This window comes from Vicia villosa, linkage group LG7 (genome assembly GCF_029867415.1).
Source record: "Vicia villosa cultivar HV-30 ecotype Madison, WI linkage group LG7, Vvil1.0, whole genome shotgun sequence".
NCBI classification, from domain to species: Eukaryota; Viridiplantae; Streptophyta; class Magnoliopsida; order Fabales; family Fabaceae; genus Vicia; species Vicia villosa.
Genome location: NC_081186.1, coordinates 114635768 through 114654815, shown reverse-complemented (window position 1 = coordinate 114654815; position 19048 = coordinate 114635768). Strand labels below are relative to the sequence as shown.

The 19048-nt window shown below is 33.8% G+C and overlaps 2 protein-coding genes across 2 annotated transcripts; one reads left to right on the top strand and one right to left on the bottom strand.

Annotated features, from left to right (window-relative positions):
- The first annotated feature begins 7241 nt into the window (after positions 1–7241).
- Positions 7242–11207, top strand: LOC131616642 (serine/threonine-protein kinase BSK3-like). Its single transcript, XM_058888022.1, has 11 exons — positions 7242–7520; positions 8398–8619; positions 8708–8925; positions 9027–9162; positions 9241–9374; positions 9452–9557; positions 9635–9720; positions 9847–10035; positions 10207–10359; positions 10463–10576; positions 10667–11207. Exons 2-11 carry the CDS (start codon positions 8538–8540, stop codon positions 10919–10921), a joined length of 1473 nt encoding a protein of 490 aa, XP_058744005.1. The 5' UTR covers positions 7242–7520; positions 8398–8537; the 3' UTR covers positions 10922–11207.
- A 1113-nt stretch (positions 11208–12320) lies between these two features.
- On the bottom strand, positions 12321–17205 carry LOC131616643 (uncharacterized). Its single transcript, XM_058888023.1, has 2 exons — positions 16909–17205; positions 12321–12731 (listed from the first exon to the last, which is right to left on the bottom strand). The coding sequence occupies exons 1-2, from the start codon at positions 17029–17031 to the stop codon at positions 12615–12617; spliced, it is 240 nt and encodes a 79-aa protein (XP_058744006.1). The 5' UTR covers positions 17032–17205; the 3' UTR covers positions 12321–12614.
- Between the last annotated feature and the right edge of the window lie 1843 nt (positions 17206–19048).

The following is a 19048-nucleotide window of genomic DNA, read 5'->3' as shown; positions in this document are numbered from 1 at the left end:
CAATGTTGAAGGCAAAATTAGGGTTTCCCCTTTGTGGCGCCTATGTATATATTTTGTACATAGGAGCCATATGGGGTGGCTCCTATGTGTTAGGGTATTTTCTATAAATATACCCCCAACCCCCTTCGTTTTCCACACATTTACTCCATCATTTTCTCACATTCTCTCCGATTTTTCTAGTCATGGCAGTCTTGTCGATTTTTAAGAGAGATGGTCATGTCTTTTTCTCAGCTATGAAACCTCCGATTAAAATAAATTTTGGAACATTCATTCCATGGACCATCTGAAGAGGTCGTTGTTGCGCTGGTTAGACGGGAAGTACGAAGCTAGTGAAAGCATCCGACGAATTCAGAGGCAGAGAACGAGTATGTCAATTATCACGGGAAAAACCGAATGTTGGTGGGTTGAAATTAAGAACGACGTTGATGTCATGACCATGATGCATGACACATATGACATCGTTTTGATGGTTGTGATAGCGTGAAATTGTAGTTGTTTTATTGTAGTTGGAATTGTAGTTGTTTTGATGGTTGGAAATGCATTGTTGTATACTCAGAGCAAGGTGTTCATCTTGTAAATGGGAGATAAGAGTGCTAAAACATATCGGTGCACATACGAACATGCTGCTATGACATGGGAGCAAGGCATGTGAAAGGCTTGAAACTTTCCGTAGTCGCACCACCCTTCTTCTAGAAGAATCCTGTATTCTTGTCTCAGAAGGCCCTCATTATGGTCAATTGTTTCTTTGACACTGAAGGTGCGGTTGAATCGATCGAAAGATGTAACATTATGGCTGTTGGCTTTGGAAGATTGTTCTTTCATAAATTTCACACAACTTTCACTGAACAGTTGTCTCAATTCTGAAACTGCACTCCACCACTCACCTCTTCTTGTGAAAAGGGAAGCCATCCTAAAGTAGGTTGATCTCACCAAGGCAGTAAATGGAAGGTGTCTGATGCCCTTAAAAATACTATTCATTGACTCCACAAGATTTGTAGTCATGTGCCCCCATCGTTGCTCGTTGTCGTAAGCCCTAGTCCATTTCTCTCTGGCTAGATTATCTATCCATCTGTCTGCATCCAAATTTGACAATACGATTTCACGTAGATAATGTTGGAAAGTTGGTTGAGTTAATGCATATCCAACATTGACAAGAGTCTTTCGAAGAACCTTATCCTTGATCTCCCGCACGAAATTTTGTGCAGTATGTCGAATACAGTAGACATGCGTTGAAGGTGGGTCGTGCCAACCGTTTGCTGGATTGTTGTACGCACTCTCGATGGAAGCATGCCTATCTAAAATCAAACAGAGACCAGGTTGGGGAGCAACGTATGTCCGGAGATTTCTGAGAAAGAAAATCCAACTCCCAGCAGTTTCACCTTCCACAAGAGCGAATGCAACTGGAAAAATATTACTGTTTCCATCTTGTGCAACGGCCATCAACAAGGCTCCCAATTATTTACCGTACAACCAAGTGCCATCTATTTGAAGAACTCGTTTGCAATATGCAAATCCTATAATGCAAGGTCGAAAAGCCCAAAATAGTCGATGGAATATCCAATTTCCTTGAACACACGTTCCGCCGGGAGAACATGCCGGAAGTGTCTCTAAAATAGAAACGGTTTCAGGAGCATAAGTCTGAAGCGCAGTTAAGAAACATGGAAGTTGTTTATACGAATCCTCCCAGTTTCCATACACAATTTCAATTGCTTTGGTTTTCACCATCCACGCCTTTCTATCAGGTAGAGTATAATTGTAAGTCGCAACGATATGAGAGATTATCGTTTTCACCTTTAATGATGGATCGTTGCTCACAAGAGGTAAGATTTCTTGACATATAATATCCTAAATTAGCTTTCGATGATCTTGGGATTGATTCGTGTTTACGCATGTGTGATCTTGGGAAATAAATACTATCACCCAGGAATCACTTCTCTTCATGTATGATGCAACCAGAATGCACATGATTGGCAAACATATTTTGCAAGTCTTCATCATCCTGGACCTCAACTTGGAAAAACTTGATTGGGTTGTTCGCACGAAAAAATGGATATTGGTAGAAAATTTGAAATACATCACCCCGTGCAAGCTTCGCCTCTAATCTCTTTTTGAAGTAACTAAATTTTTCTTTTATATTTAAATAGAATCTTGTAATCTAAGTGCTTCTAAACAGAAAACCAGCATCTTCATATACGTATGTCTCACCGTTTACATGAGCATTGATAATGTGTTGTGTAACACCCCCAATTCTATACTAAACAAATAAGGCATACATTTGCGTAAATCAGATTAAAGAAGCATGCATCTCACGAGGGCGTCACACATATTTCGAAATAAAATAACATTTTATCTTTACACATGCAACGATCATTTCCAAATAACACGGGATTTTAAAATAACATGCAAAACCACAACGGAATAATCATCTCATCAATTAAATGGTATAATTGGATGATTCCCATACATCATCCACCATGTCTCAACATCTCGGCTCAAGGCCACGCATTAACAAAATAACATATTCAAATACGAATACAATATGAGTAAACAAATATCTCGTAACATCGAGTCATAAAAACCTAAAACCCAAATCCCATGTGGTACATATGACCAGAGCACAAGTGACTACATAGTCACGACACTCTACAAGAGATCTAAATCCCTAAGCTAAGCCTCCTTCGAAGCACCACTATCCTTGAAAACATGCGCGTTACCAACAAAGGATAACATTCAAACATAAGGGTGAAAATTCAACTTCTTATAGATAAATATAATATGGGAAATGTAAAATACAACAAGAATACATTTCAAGAATTCATCACTCTTCACATAAACATGCATCATATGCAATTAATCAAGATTCACATGTTCATGTCATATAACCTAGCTCATTCAATTCCACATAACCATACATGATTCCTAAACAATGTACATAATCATATTTCACCAACATATGGATTCTAAGTACATATCCTTTTCGACAACATTCACGAAGTAACAATCGTATTCAAACATAATCATATTCTAAATATAAAAGTTATCAAATGCACATATTCATCTCTATCCCATTTCACAAAACATCATAGAATATATTTATATAATTGGAATTGTGTCATCAATATCACAAGTATACATGTAATCACCTCTCTTACCCAATGTATCATCATCAATCAAACATGATTCACATATCCACACATATATACATATATCATTAGTACATATAAATTCACAACTACATCACATATGTTTCAATCACATATATCACATTCATAACACAACAACTATTCATATCAAATGAATCACAAATCCACATATATGCATATCCACCAACATCATTCCACACAATTCATATCACATAAATCACACCGACAACAACATTTCACACCGACACGTGCGACTCAAGTGTGACTCAATGCGATATGCATGTGGATCCCATCCGTTATCATTTCCGATCATGCCGATTGTCTTTCCTCTATAGACTAGATAACCACCTCAAAGCTCCATACATCGTTAAGCTTTCACATCCCATTCGGCGTTAGATTTGGGACAAGCAAATAATCTTCGCGAGATTACCCGACATTGTCACTTTCAGAGACTCATGCTTGTGTACGTGTGCAACAAAACAAGACTCATGCATTTAAGACGATCTCTCTATCTCTTAAACTACACAATCACATCTTTATAACTTTGCACAACATTACACAACATGACATTCAATCCAATCTCAAACATCAATTAGCATTTAGAAATCAATCATACAATTCATGACATTAACATCTCATAAGGCATCCATGAACATTGATCATACAAGATTCATCCATAACATACACATATAATTACATGTTATTCTCAACTAACATCATAATTAAATTAAATAAATGCCAATCAACCCTACTCTATCATATAGAAAATCTCATTAGCTTCTTAACGCTTCGAACGGCATATAAAACGAAGTTACGAATCAAAAGTTATGGTCTTTAAAAAATCTGCTCAAAATTGAACCCCTAGGTCGACGCATACATCTCTCAGGTCGACGCAAACTCCTTCAGGTCGATGTAAATTGAAGGAAAACAGATTTTTGACTTTCTGGGTTGTTTAGGTCGACACAGGCTTTGTGTAGGTCGACCCAGGCTGCGTGAAAACTTAGATTTCACCATTTTTCTTCCCTAATTCCCTCATACAACACCCATTAACCCATACACAATCCATACATCAATTGAAAGCAAATTTAGCACACATAATGTTCCTAAACATGTTTCTAATCATGGGTCATTCTTACAACACATTGAACACGAACAATTCACAAAATCCAATTGATTTCACATAAATATTAGGGTTCATACATTCTCATAGGATTTCAAAGATTTAAGAGAATCACACAAACACATACATTACCCAATCATATAAACTATAAGAACTTAGATTCTAACCCTTACCTCTATTCAAACTCCTCCAATCTTCAAGAATCTACTTCCTCTTTTACTTTCTCCTCTTCTCTTCTCTATGCCTCTTTTCTCTTCTCTACTCTTCTTTCGATCTTTCTATCTAATTTAGGTTAACTCATAAAATTCTCTTCTAACTCTCATTATCTCATTGGGCTTAACCCATCTACTATTCTCATTTCTAATTCCCACTAAGCCCAATAGCTAATTCTAATATAATTCTACCATTAATTAATTAGCTAAGTAACATATTACCACACAATCAAATAATTATCACTCAAACAATAATTAAATAAACACACAAACAATACCAACTATCAAATAATCCTAATTAAATAAAATCTAATAAAAATAGGGTGTTACATGTTGTGTAGAGGCCATTGTTAATTGTGTAATGAGATGTTTGATTTTTTATCAATAAGTTCTTTCCTTTATGTAGAAGAAGAAAGTTAGAAGTGTAACACAAAATTATTTGAATGGGAGTAATGTACACTCACATGCGTATAAAGTTGGTGGGATGCATGCCTGTAGCGTCACAGACGTTTACTATTGATAGGATTAATGGATGCAGTTGCACAATCGACGTGATCAGACACAGCCATGTTGAGTTGCGTATATCGGACATGCACAGTCGATCTTGTTCAATCAGACAGACGTATACCTCTCCACATCCCATCTTAGGTCCGACTTGATCCCATATGAGGAATACGACCCAAGCGACCCAATGATCACATAGGAATCACTTTACCGTAGCTCCCAACAACAACAATATGGCTACACCACACCCAACCAACATTGCCTTTTTATTAAAGCAATTCAAGTGCCAGTTGCTACCAACTATATATGGCTACCCCACCACCACGACAAAACTTTGAGGGCATGGGAAACCGACTCTTTGACAGTAGGATCGAAGAGTACATGGACAACGAACGCATGGAGGGGCTATTCCAAGGCCCACCTACCCAAACAAAACAAGAACCTCAAAGGGGTAAGAGTCGACAACTACCCCAACGAAATCGGGTAGGTCCTAGGTGCGGAACTTACAGTCGTTACGGTGACAATAGACATTAGAATATTTGTAATCTTTTTTAAAATAACTTGTAATGCATCTTTTATCATTAATATATATTTTCGTATTTCTAATTATTTATTAAATATTTAGTTTTATATAAAAAACAAAATTAAAAAATTAAAAAAATTATTTGGGCATCGGCGCCACCCCATATGGCAGCCCATTTTGTGCTTGCACATATGAGCTATGGGGGGTGGCGCATAAGTGTAATAAAATAGATTATGACGCCATAGGGATGACTCCTACGTGTAGAGCTCCCCTTAAACTTGATTACTCAGGTAATTTTTACTAAAACTTGATTTTTTAAGTTTTTTTAACATGGGTATTCCAATTTTTTTCTCATATTTGCTGACATACCGTTTCTCTTTCTTCTCTGATCTGATAATAAAAAATTTAGATTAGAAAATAGACACATATTTAACAAAATTATAAATATGAACTCAAGTTAATGATAGGTTTAGAGTACAAGTTCTATCAATAACGTAAATATATAATAATGATTAATCATTAACTATTTGTCCTTAAAAAATTAATGATAAATTATTTAGAAACATGAATTTAAAATTTGACTAAAATAATTAATAATTAGATTTTATTTTGATCTTCATCAAACTTCAAATCAATGTTTTAAAAATCACTGATCATCAAATCACTGACTAAAATAATTAAAAATATTATTGATTGATTAGCTGAAGCAGTGAATTATTAGTCGAACCATATGATTAAATTGAATAATTCGGTTAAATGAACTCGTCTCTATAACAAAACTATATATTTGTTAAATTGATCAAACCCAATGACTCACTCTTAAAAATATTATGACACCTATAAAAATTCAAAATGTTAAAATATCATTATTTCACATGTTCATATTTTAAATATAATAATCACTCACAATAAAATTATATAAAATAAAAATTTAAATAAATTTTAAACCAGATTTAATTGCAAATAAAAAAAGTTGTTCTAAATAAATTTTGAATAAAATCTATTTTTTTTTAAATATTATGAAAATGACATCATTTTTTTTTTCAAAAAAAAAATGTATTTGATCAGTCAATTTTTTAAAATTATTGATTCACCTGTTTTTACATGTTTTAATCGATTTTGACTGGTTCCCATCGATTCAATAATATACCCGAACTAACAATCAAACTAAATTGATAACCCCTCTGCTTTCTAGTTCGACCGGTCCGACCAACCGGTTAGATTCGATTTTTAAAACACTGCTTCCAAATTACCCAACTCCTATCATAATAACCAAAATATTAAAACAAAAATTATACATAACAATTTTTTTTAATGAACTAATAAAAAATTATACATAACTACAAACCTTAGCAAAAATACTTACATAAAAAGCCTATCAATAAATTTTTTTTCAAATTCATATCTAAGCCAAAATTAATACAAACAAAGATAAACTTTCACATTGGTATTAGAATTAGTTACCATATCTTATGAAGTCTTAAACAATAAAAATAAATAAAAACATAAACATAAAAGTTTTTATTTTTGGTAAAAGACAGACAAATGTGTTGTGCCAACAAATCATTAACAAAAAAATCATTAAAATAACATGAAGATTACACAGATCTTTGAATCTACATACTCATAACATGCACTCATGACATGTCGGTAATAATTGATTTTCTTACAATTTTTTTATAATTAAAAAACAAAAAAAGCCAAAAAAGAAAATGTTAGAAAAACCAAAGACATCATGCTCTATCATTCATCACCCTTTTCACATTCTTCTTCTTCTTCTCTTCACACAGATCTTCATCTCACCTTTCTCTTTCTCTCTCTCTCAATTCACTTTCTGAGGTGAAACTGTTTCTGGGTTTTGCTTGGATCCTTCAAAAGACTCAAGCTTTACATTCTGATGTTGAAAATGTGGATCTTGTAAAAGCCATTGATTTTATCAAGAAATTATATTAAAAAAATCATTTTTTTTCAGCTTCTGGTTGTTCAACTTTTTCCTCTCTCATTGGAGAAGCTTAAAGGTGAAGTAGCTTTTTAGTTGGTTTGAAAAATTGTTGCTTTACATTTACATCACATTAAGAAAAGAAAAATGAGGACTTTTGAGTTGAGTTGAGTTGAGTTGAGTTGCAATTCTTTGGTAGTTAAAGTGATTAAGTTGACTTTGAAAAAAATAGAAAAGTTTGAAGAAAAGAAGATAGATGCTAATGCTAAGATGCTATAGTAGGTAGGATATGACATGATTGATATATATGAAGTTATGAATCTTGAGCATGTGTGTTTATTATGTTTTATAGTTTTGAATATTTGGAGGAATGCAAGTAAGTAAGTACATCTTTAAGTTTAATGTTGTTTAGCTTTAAATGCTAAGATGCTAGTAGTTAGGTTGTCATAACTCATATAAGTAAGTAGTAGTAGCATCTAAATAAGGGTTGTTTTTGTCATTAGATTTGGTTTTGAGAACATGAGATCAACTAAAAAAGTGCTTTTAGATTCTGTGTTTTTGTTTATTGTTGATTTTTTTTCAGCTACTTTTTTCATTGTTCTAGGTTCATGATGCTTTTGAGTAGTACTAATAACTTATGAGAGTTATGTGATGAATATGTTACTAAGGACCATATTGATAAATAGTTTGCATTGAGATTGAAATTATTAATACTAGCTTTGTAGCTTGCCCTTTTATAGCTTCACTTGGTGTATTGGTTTCACGTTTGGAGCATTTAGAATTGATTCTGGATGTGTAGAATTGATTTTGACGTGTTTGGTTGCTCTTGAGTAGAACTGATTGTGCTTTTTAGAATTGATTCTATTTGAAGTTAGGATTTGTAGCTTTGAGATTGTAGGTTTTGATGAAGGTTTTGATGTGATTAAGATTGTAGTTCTGATTCAAACATGTTACAGATAGTAAAGCTTTGGTATCGAGTTAATAGAGGCGGATATGAAGGTGTCTTTTGTGAGTTCATAAGTTTGATAAATCGGCGTCTTTGAAAGTGAAAGAGGTTTTTTCATTACTTTCGCGCGTTTGATTCTAGTACATAGAAATGGGGATTCAATGCTCGAGATTTTTTCCTTGTTGTGTGAATTCGCAAGTTAAAGCATCTGTTCTTGAAACTCCGGATGCTGGTAGGTGTATTTATTTTTTAGTGTTTTATAATGTTCTTGGTATTTGATACGGTAATATGATTTATGTTTATTTTGATTTTTGTTTCAGAAAATGATGATAGTGAGGTTAGTAACTGGCCTATATTCCGTGAATTTACACTTGAGCAACTTAAGAATGCGACGTCTGGTTTTGCTGTCGAGAATATCGTATCCGAGCATGGAGAGAAAGCTCCAAATGTTGTCTATAAAGGGAAGCTGGAGAATCAAATGAGAATTGCTGTAAAACGGTTTAATAGAAGTGCTTGGCCTGATACCCGACAGTTTGTGGTAAATATTCCTTCTTCTTCCGTGATTTATTCAACCACTCTCTAGGTTTAAGGTCTTATTTAGATAAACCGTTTAATTAAACGCTTATATCATAACTGCAGGAGGAAGCAAGAGCAGTTGGTCAGCTTCGTAACCAACGATTAGCAAACTTGCTTGGATGTTGTTGTGAAGGAGATGATAGGTTGCTTGTCGCCGAATATATGCCAAACGAAACACTTGCAAAACACCTTTTCCATTGTAAGTGCTTCTTTCAGTAACTCCAGAATATATTGCCGTGATCGTGTTGTTTATGACGTAATAATGTCTCGAAATCAGGGGAATCACAACCTATGAAATGGGCAATGCGACTTAGGGTTGTTCTACATCTTGCACAAGCTCTAGAGTACTGCACAAGCAAAGGACGTGCTCTCTATCACGACCTTAACGCATATAGAGTTCTCTTTGACGAGGTGAGATTTTGTTTCTACCCTTTTATAGTCTCGTCTAAAATACTAGAATGATATAAATTCGTGTTACAATTTTGCAGGACGGTAATCCTAGGCTATCTACTTTTGGACTTATGAAAAATAGCAGGGACGGGAAAAGTTATAGCACCAATTTGGCATTTACCCCTCCCGAGTATCTCAGAACTGGTATCTACTTTTGTTCGTACATATTTTGCAAGATTTGCGCAAAAAATGGTTTCTTATATATCGTCTACTTTCTATAGGGAGAGTAACACCAGAAAGCGTAATATATAGCTTTGGCACTCTTTTGCTCGACCTTCTTAGCGGAAAGCATATTCCCCCGAGTCATGTAAGTCAGTTGGCACTTAAAAGTGATTATTTTTCTACTATATATGAATTTGCATATCATTTACTTTTTGCTTTTGGCATGGTGTAAACTTGTGCACATATCTAATTATTAGTTAACTTGGTGCAGGCCCTTGATTTGATCCGGGACAGAAATCTTCAGATGCTGACAGATTCTTGTCTGGAAGGACAATTTTCTGATAACGATGGAACTGAGCTTGTACGCTTGGCATCTCGATGTTTACAATATGAACCTAGAGAAAGGCCTAATCCAAAATCGTTGGTGTCTGCTTTGGCTTCTCTTCAGAAAGAAACTGAGGTTAGCTCATTATTGCTTTTGACACTTCAGATTGAAGGCATGTTTGGTATCCGACACATATCGGTGTTGGAAACAGACACCACACAGACACGTGTGGTTAGATTCAATCACTTTTGGGTTACTTGATTCCTTTTGTCGTAACAAAATTTATTAATACTTGTTTATTTCTAGGTTCCTTCACATGTATTGATGGGTATACCACATAGCACCAGTTTCGCGTCATTATCTCCACTCGGGGAGGCATGTTCAAGAAAGGACTTGACCGCTATACATGAAGTTCTGGATAATCTTGGTTATAAAGATGATGAAGGAGTGGCAAATGAGGTTTCTATATCTAAATCATATTTTACTGAACTTCTACATAAAAAATTTCAATTTTGTTTTCGAAAAGATTGTAACTTGTGTATTCTCTTTTCTGATACTGCAGCTATCATTCCAGATGTGGACTGATCAAATGCAGGACACATTGAATTGCAAGAAAAAGGGTGATGCCGCTTTCCGACAGAAAGAATTCAGAGAAGCGATCGAGTGCTACACACAGGTAGAGTTCTTATTCTGATAAGTTGGACTAATCTAAATTTGGCTTATCTTTTTCGGATTCTAACATGTTGATCATTGTGTTTATCTGCAGTTCATCGATGCTGGAACGATGGTTTCGCCAACAGTCTATGCAAGACGCAGTTTGTGTTATCTCATAAGCGACATGGCTCAGGAAGCGCTGAACGACGCAATGCAAGCACAGGTTGTTTCACCGATATGGCACATCGCATCTTATCTTCAATCAGTTTCACTTGCAACAGCTGGAATGGAGAATGAAGCACAGGCAGCACTTAAAGAAGGAACAACACTCGAATCGAAACGGAATGCAACTTCGAAACAAAAGTGAAGATTTTGTACAGAGACAAACAAATACTTGATGATTGATTGTGTCTTGCATGATGATGATTACAACAACAATATTTGATTATAAATTTCATCTATAATAGATTCACCCCCTCAAAGAAATTGCATGTTTTTTTTAAGACTTTCTCATGAAACAATGATTGGATGAATGTTGTTGGCAACACCCCCTCCCCCTTTTTTTGTTGGGTAGGCTAGGATGTTCGTTTTAGCTCTATGATGATTTGATTTGGTTCTTGAGCATGAATGAAATATCAAATTTTTGTTTTTAATTTATGAAAGTTTAAAATGTGAAGAGTGGATGTATTTTTTGTGATGCAATGTCAAGGAAGAGTTGATTTTCTTAGTTGCAAACATTTTCTCATATGATGTGCTATAATAGTTGTAAACATGCACCTTCACTTCAAAGTCATGGTATAAGTTTACTAAAATAATTCTTCATCGTCTATTTTGGCACAACTTTGCAACAAGAACAATCATAGTATTAATATTTTCATTAAAAAAAGCATTTGCACAAATATTTGGCCAAGCATCCCTAAAATATGGTCATCCTTCAATAATATATAATTGTTCCGTGGTTGAACCAGAATGTTCGGTGAGAGATGAAATAGAATCCTGACACGCTGATACGATGGAGCAAGCTTCTGATACAACGGAGAGGTGACTGACCTGTAAGTTTAACACTTAAATGCTCATATCAGTGAGAGAAGATGGAGCAAACTTTTTGATATGATCAACGGAGAGGGAGATGACCTGTAAGTTTAATACTCAAATGTTTATATCAATGAGACAATGAGAAGTAATGTAAGAGTGAGAATAAATTTGAATATTTGCGAATGTTGCCCTTTCTCTCTTATATAGTGAAAGCGGTTAAAATCGTTCGCTGAGAGTGCAACATGCAACGCAGAAGTCGGCTGATTGATCTAGACAGTGGACGATGCCTCATGGGGCAGAATTGTATGCTTTAGGCGAGAATGGGGGAACACTTGTTCCTTGGGTTCACTTCCTTTGCTTTCTACAAGCTTTTCGTCTTACACCTTGTGAGCGCCCGGAACTACGATAACAATGATAATATAGGAGCCTCTATGATCACAATCAATGGTTATTGGTACACTTTTGATAACAAGTAGATTTGCCAAAAAAGGACAAGCCTTTGCTTTTGGCATTTCTTTTAAGGTTATCAACATATTTCCACTTAAAGTTACAATATAATACTATACTAGTGACTATGGAATGGGATGCTAGTCTGGCCTTTTTAACCACACAAAAGTTCTATATTAGTACATGTGACCTATGCTATCCTTGTATACTAAACTCAAAGTATGCATATATATTCTGCAGTTCCATTAAAGAAAAGCCAATTTATATTAACAGCTTTTAAAAGCTTGGAATTTAGTGATGCATAAGCTTCTTTAATTATTTGATGTGCAAAATAATACCACCATGTGAGTTACACATAAAAGAAAAACACAAGAAAGGGAAACAACACAGATGCCAAATACATGATCATGATATTCTTGTCTGATTGATGACATTAGTTGTGCTGATAAGTCAATCAAGATGGTTAATTAATTTTACACATTCTCAGCATCAAGTCTATTGAACCGTTCCATTAGATTGGAGACTTGCTAAAAGAAAACCTTGAGTCAATAATATTCCTGTACAAGATGACCATGAATTTATGGATGATCCTTTTTGCTGTCCAGTTTCTCTATGTGCTTTTCTGTAGATTCTGTTTTTGATCCCAAAAAGTAGTCTTTCACAGTGCTCTTTGCTGAAAGTATCTGCTTTTTAATCTGCCAATAATAAATCAGACTATCAGATCTAAGAAGAAAAAAAAACAGAAGAAAAAAACAATTCCCATAGTTTTTTATTATAGATGATATGAAAATTTTGTATGAACTCCTAATTCTAGTTTCTTATCCTAGAGTATCGTAGACTTTTGGCTAGACCTAATTCAATTTCAAAAACTAGCTCGCGAGCGAGGAAAGTTCAAACTTTATAATATAACTGGCAATATCTCATGCTGTTGTGATCTCAACACATCCCATCACATCCAAGACATGACAATTCGAGTGTGGACAAGCGTGGATAACCGCAATAACAAATCAATTATAAATCCTGATACCATCTTAAAAAATTGACAGTCCTAACCTCTTAAACTAGTGTTTTGGGGATCGAGTTGGACCTAATCCGACTCTAAGATGGTTTGTGAGCCTATCATAGATATGTTATTGGGCCACTTGTTCACCACGCTCCAAATGCTCAGTGCAAGGTGTGAAGGGGTGTGTTAAGATCCTGCATCAACTATGGATATGACCAAAGTAGTCCTTCTAAGCAGTTAATTCAATGTTACTTTAGAAGATGGCTCGGTTGAGTAAATTAACTTAAACATCCTGAATATTATCAATGAAGAGGTTTTAGAATCTCTCCAATGGTAAAGAATACACATATTTGTCGGCATTTGCATTTGTAATGCCTCAAGACACAACTCATTAAGGAATCTCATATACGGCCTTATGTTATACCTTACATGATTTGCAAAAGAGGAGTGCAAGTCCAAGAAGCCTACTATGGTCTATTTTTCAAGTGCAATTTTCATATTTACAAAAGACAAACTAATGCAAAATTGCAAATGCAGTCATATCACAATTTACAAAAACTATAAATCTTTTGGTCCACAAAAATTAAAGAATTGGTTATCTAAGAGTTACAGCAAAGTTAATGTGTCTGTGGACCAAGTCCAGCACAACATTCTTATTTTCCAATGCAACTTCTAGGAGAAAACATCATAATGCATGGTACTTCTAGGAGAAAACATCATAATGCATGGTAGGGATGGACAGCTTGACCCGGACAGCTTGAAATCTGACTAAAACAGGCAGATACAATCCAGTGGCAGGTAGACGTTTTCAGTTTGAGATGGCCTTGGTTGGGCGGGTTCAGGCAGATACAATCCGGTGGCAGGTCTGCAGGTAAGTGTTTTCAGTTTGAGATGGCATTAGTTGGGGAGGCTCGAATTGGGTTAAACCAGTATTGTCAAATTGCGGCCATGGCGGACTGCGGTTGCGGAAATTCAACATAGTGCCATGGAAAACTGCGGTTTTGCAGATTTTGCATTGCGCTATGGCCGCCGCCACGAGTTTAACACTTACGGCGGTATTGCAGTTTTATTTTTCTAAATCTGGATAATTCTTGTCGGGGTATTTTCTTATCTAGCACATAAACATGCCCAAAATAATCATAATTGTGGTTAAATACTAATAACTATCGTTTTTCATTATGCACTCTGCTAACCTTTCCACTCTCCAAACTTTTCTTCTTCTCTCTCTATTCCTATTATCTTCTCACACAGCATACTTTTCTTCTTCTCTCTCGGTTACTCCTCTCTTCTCACGCGACTCTTCAAATTTTTTTTTTTCATTATTTCTGCACGCTGCTACTATATTTTTCTCCCTTTTTTAAGTGCTCTATTTTTATTTTATTTTTTACTCTAAGTAGTTTTAGACAATGTCCGAAAATTAAGACCTCCCTAATTTTGGGGGTTGACAGTTCAAAGAGAATTGACTATGAATGGAAATAGTTTACAGAGATTCAAACTGTACTTGTTGTATTTTTTTTTGCACAAAATTGATTAATAGATAAATGAAAGAGCCAAAGACCATCTAATGGAAAAGAAAAACAACGTTCAAGTTTGCACAAGATGTCTACCGGAAATTAAAGAAGATATTATGTAGTATACAAAAAACAAAAGAAAGCAAAAACAACATTGATATTGATATGGCTACGATCAGAAACATAGATTTTGGAGATATTCAATACGAATGCAAGTGAAAATTACCTTGCAGATGAAGAAATAGCTCCTAAAAGATGTGAGAAAAAAAGGACCAATGGATCTATATGTTAGAAAGACTGAGTTAGCAATTAGGAAGAAAGAGAAATTGAGACAAGCAAAGATTCTTGTGATAAAGAAGTTGCATCTTGAGTTCATCAATATATTGCTCATTTTTCGTACCACGTCGGATTATCTTGCTAAAAATGAAGAGTTTGGGAGATATGTTCCCAGTCATTGAATGAGGTCCATAAGAACCAATCGCTGCAATCATATCCCAAAACTCTTTAGGTTAACAATGTGTAATTATAATCCGGCTTGATCCTGTATCTCAAAAGGAGCAATATATTAGTTAACTCAAGATGTAACTTCTTTATCACAAGAATCTCTCATGCTTGCTTGTCTCAATTTCTCTTTCTTTTTCATCCCAATTACTATTTAAGGATTTCTAACCTATAAATCCATTAGTCCTTTTTAGCTCTTATCCTTCTAGAAGCTATTGGTCCAAAATTCATGTTTCTGATTGTAGCCATCAATCTTATTTTCAATGTTGTTTTTGCTTCCTTTTGTTTTTGGTATACTCCAAAATCTCTTTTTTAACCATTGTCCTTCTTTCCCATTAGATAGTGTTTGACTCTTGTTATTTCTCCATTATTCAATTTTGTGCAAAAAAAATACAGCGAGTAGAATTTGTATTTCCGTTAACTATTTCCATATATTTTCGTCCATAATCAGTTTTCTTTGAACTGCCAACCCCAGAGATTATGGAGGTTTTTGATTTTCAACATTGTCTAAAACTACACAGAGTAGAGCACTTACAAAGGGAGAAAAATACAGTTGAATGCGGAAATAAAAAGAGAAAAAACAAATGAAGAAATAAAAAAAGAAATAAAATTGAAGAAGAGTATCTAACAGATGCGTATGAAGAGGAGTAAAGAGAGAAGAAGAAATGTTTGTGGCGTGAGAAGAGAATAGGAACATAGGGAGAAAAGAAAAGCATGGAGAATCGAAAGGTTAGGTTTTGGTTTTATAAATATTTAATTTAATCATGGTAGTGATTAGTATTTAACCACAATTATAATTTTTATGGGCTTTACGGGTCGGGAAAAACAATACTGAATACTCAAACAATAATTATTCAGATTTAAAAAAATAAAATTGTAATTTCTATAATACCGCCATGAACGTTGAACTCGTGGCGGTCGCCATGGCGCCGCAATGCAAACTCTGCAACTAAAACAATCAAAGCTTTTTTTTTTCTTCACTAAATAGGGTGAGCTACACGAGTCAAAGCATGCTATAATGTTCGATCTCGAATGGTATGTAGTGACAAACCTTCTTTGTAACCAAAAAACGAAATTAATTCTCCCGTTTTCATTCTATCTTGAACAATTTAATTAAAACATGATCAATACTAAACATGTATCGTATGTGGTTGCAAAGATGAAATCATTGATCCAGTTAACATTTTTGAAGAGGTAATCATCCTAAGCTAAATGCATATGTTAAGGCCAGTAACCATTCCCATTATGATTGGCATGCATTTTATCATGTTACCCCTAAAACAAACACAAGAATGAAAATAACTCCGACAACCATAAGTTTTTAGAATAGGTCAGACCTATTCAACAAAGCTTTGAGACTTAGTGTGTGTTTAGTTATGAGTGAATTGATTTTGATTAAAAGTGAATTGAAGGTAAAGTGATTTATTTTTCAATAAATTCTTGCAAAACTAAGTTGAATAATAAATTTCAGTATAAAAATCACATTTAAACTCAAAAGATACAAATCCTAACTTTAAGTACTAAAAAGCATAATCAATTCTACTTTAGAGCAACCAACCGCACTTCACACCAAACCATTCACCATTACAAATAGAATGAAAAACCAATAACCAATGTCGACTCAACAACAACATAACCCTAATTTCAAACAAACATTCATGAAAAACAACTAGTATTCCAATTTCCAAACGGTAATACAACTAGAAACAGAAAAACCCACTTAGAAATTTCAAAAACAAAGACCACCCACCAAGCTAAATCCGTTTTGGGTATCAAAGAAATCATGAAATATGACAGGGATAGGTTAAAAATCGTTGCTTTGAATGAAGAGAAGAAAGAAAAAAAAGAGAAACTTACAGGGTCAAGAGCATTAGGTTGAGGGCCATAATCAGCAGTTAAGAGAAAATAGGAAGCGGTAATAGTTGCAGCAATGGTTAATCTTCTCACAAGCTTGTCGGTTTTTGGATTGATTAAACTCATGATTGATTGATAATCTTGTAATGAAACCTAACTATGAATCTGATCTTCACTTGAGTTCTGGTTTGTGATGGATTGTGTGTGCGAGAGGCGTAGGAGGCTATGGATGGATTGGTTTTTTTTTCTTTTGACAAAGGTATGGATGGATTGGTTGAGGTTACGGATGCTCTGCTTCCTGGTTCGGTTGTTTTTAGGAGTAAAAAGTACTTGGAATTTAACATAAAATTTTGACTTAATTTGGTATTTAATCCTTTACATTTTTTTTTAATAAAGGTACTATTAGGTCTTCTAAATATATTTCTATTAGTCAATTTGATTTTTTTTTTTCATGTTAGTTTTATGTATAAAAAATTTTAAGAACTGGTTTATTTTGACTTAATATTTAATTATATGTAGACTAGTATCGATGGGTAGAGTTGTCAAAATGAACTTTGCTCATTGGACCAACCCACAAGTCCTAGGGAAGAATTTCAAGATAACACATAATTGGCATTAACATAAATTTGTTAAACATGACTTTCATATCCAGTACACAAAATGACATCAATTCAAATTGAGATACATAAGCATAACACAAAATACCAGTAGATGATTCCAAATATCAGTTAAGACCATTACACAAAATGATTCTATTTGAAGTTAGAATTTGTAGCTTTGAGATTGTAGGTTTTGATGTGATTAAGATTGTAGTTTTGATTCGTACATGTTACAGATACTGAAGCTTTGGTATCGAGTTATTTGAGTCGGATATGAAGGGGTCTTTTGTGAGTTCATAAGTTTGATAAATCGGCGTCTTTGAAAGTGGAAAAGGTTTTTTTGTTACTTTCGCGCGTTTGATTTTAGTACATAGAAATGGGGATTCAATGTTCGAGATTTTTTCCATGTTGTGTGAATTCACAAGTTAAAGCATCTGTTCTTGAAACTCCGGATGCGGGTAGGTGTATTTATCTTTTAGTGTTTTATAATGTTCTTTGGTATTTGATACGGAATTATAATTTATGTTATATTTTGATATTTGTTTTAGAAAGTGATGATAGTGAGGTTAGTAACTGGCCTATATTTTTATGAGTCAAGCTGGGTTGATCCATTAAAAATAAATTTAGTTAACTTTGGAGAAAAAATATTGAGTTAAAATATGATTGCATAAGTGTGTTTCAAATGAAAATGAAAAGTTTAAGAGAATGAAGATATGTTTTCAAGATATTGTGATTGAAAAAATAGTTATGAGACGAAGAAAATGTTTGATAAGTATTTGAGATAGTATTCAATTGCATTATAAATAATAAAATAAAAAATCTCAAAATATTTCATACATACATTTTAAATATTTTAAATAATAAATAAAAAACAAATTATCAAAACTTTGACCACGTATTTAATATTATAAACTATCAAAAATAAATATTAACGTACATAATAAAATAAATGGGGTGAGTACCAGTGTTCCCATTACCCGATCCGTCCTCATCTTTTGTAATCAGAAAAACTCAAATCCAAACCTAAATCCAATCAAAACCGATTTTTACCGTCAACTTTAGAGCGAGTTCAGGTGAATACTCGCATATATGAATTTTGTTGTCGTAAGACTAGTATTTTATCACATTCTTATTAGGCTTGTATTTTATCAAATTTAAAATTAGATTCATGTCTATAATTGACTCAGTCTATTCTTAAAATTGAGTTCAGGTTATATGTGTTCTTTGAACATCCCTAATAACGATAATACTTTATGTTAAATAATTTTGTTATTTAACATATATAATCACAAGGATTTTAGTTTAGTTCACATATTAAAATCCTAATATTTTAAATTTTTATTTATTTTTGAAAGGTTATATTATTATTTTGTAAGTCTATATTTTAATTTTTTTAATATAAATAGATATTTTTTAATTTTTAAAATAGTCTCTTAAGAAGAACTAAAAGTAAACAAACTATTCCAAAAACCTAAATTTAAAGACTAATAATTTATAGAAATTAAAAGTATATATTTAATCTTAATATTTTTTTTTATCTTAAT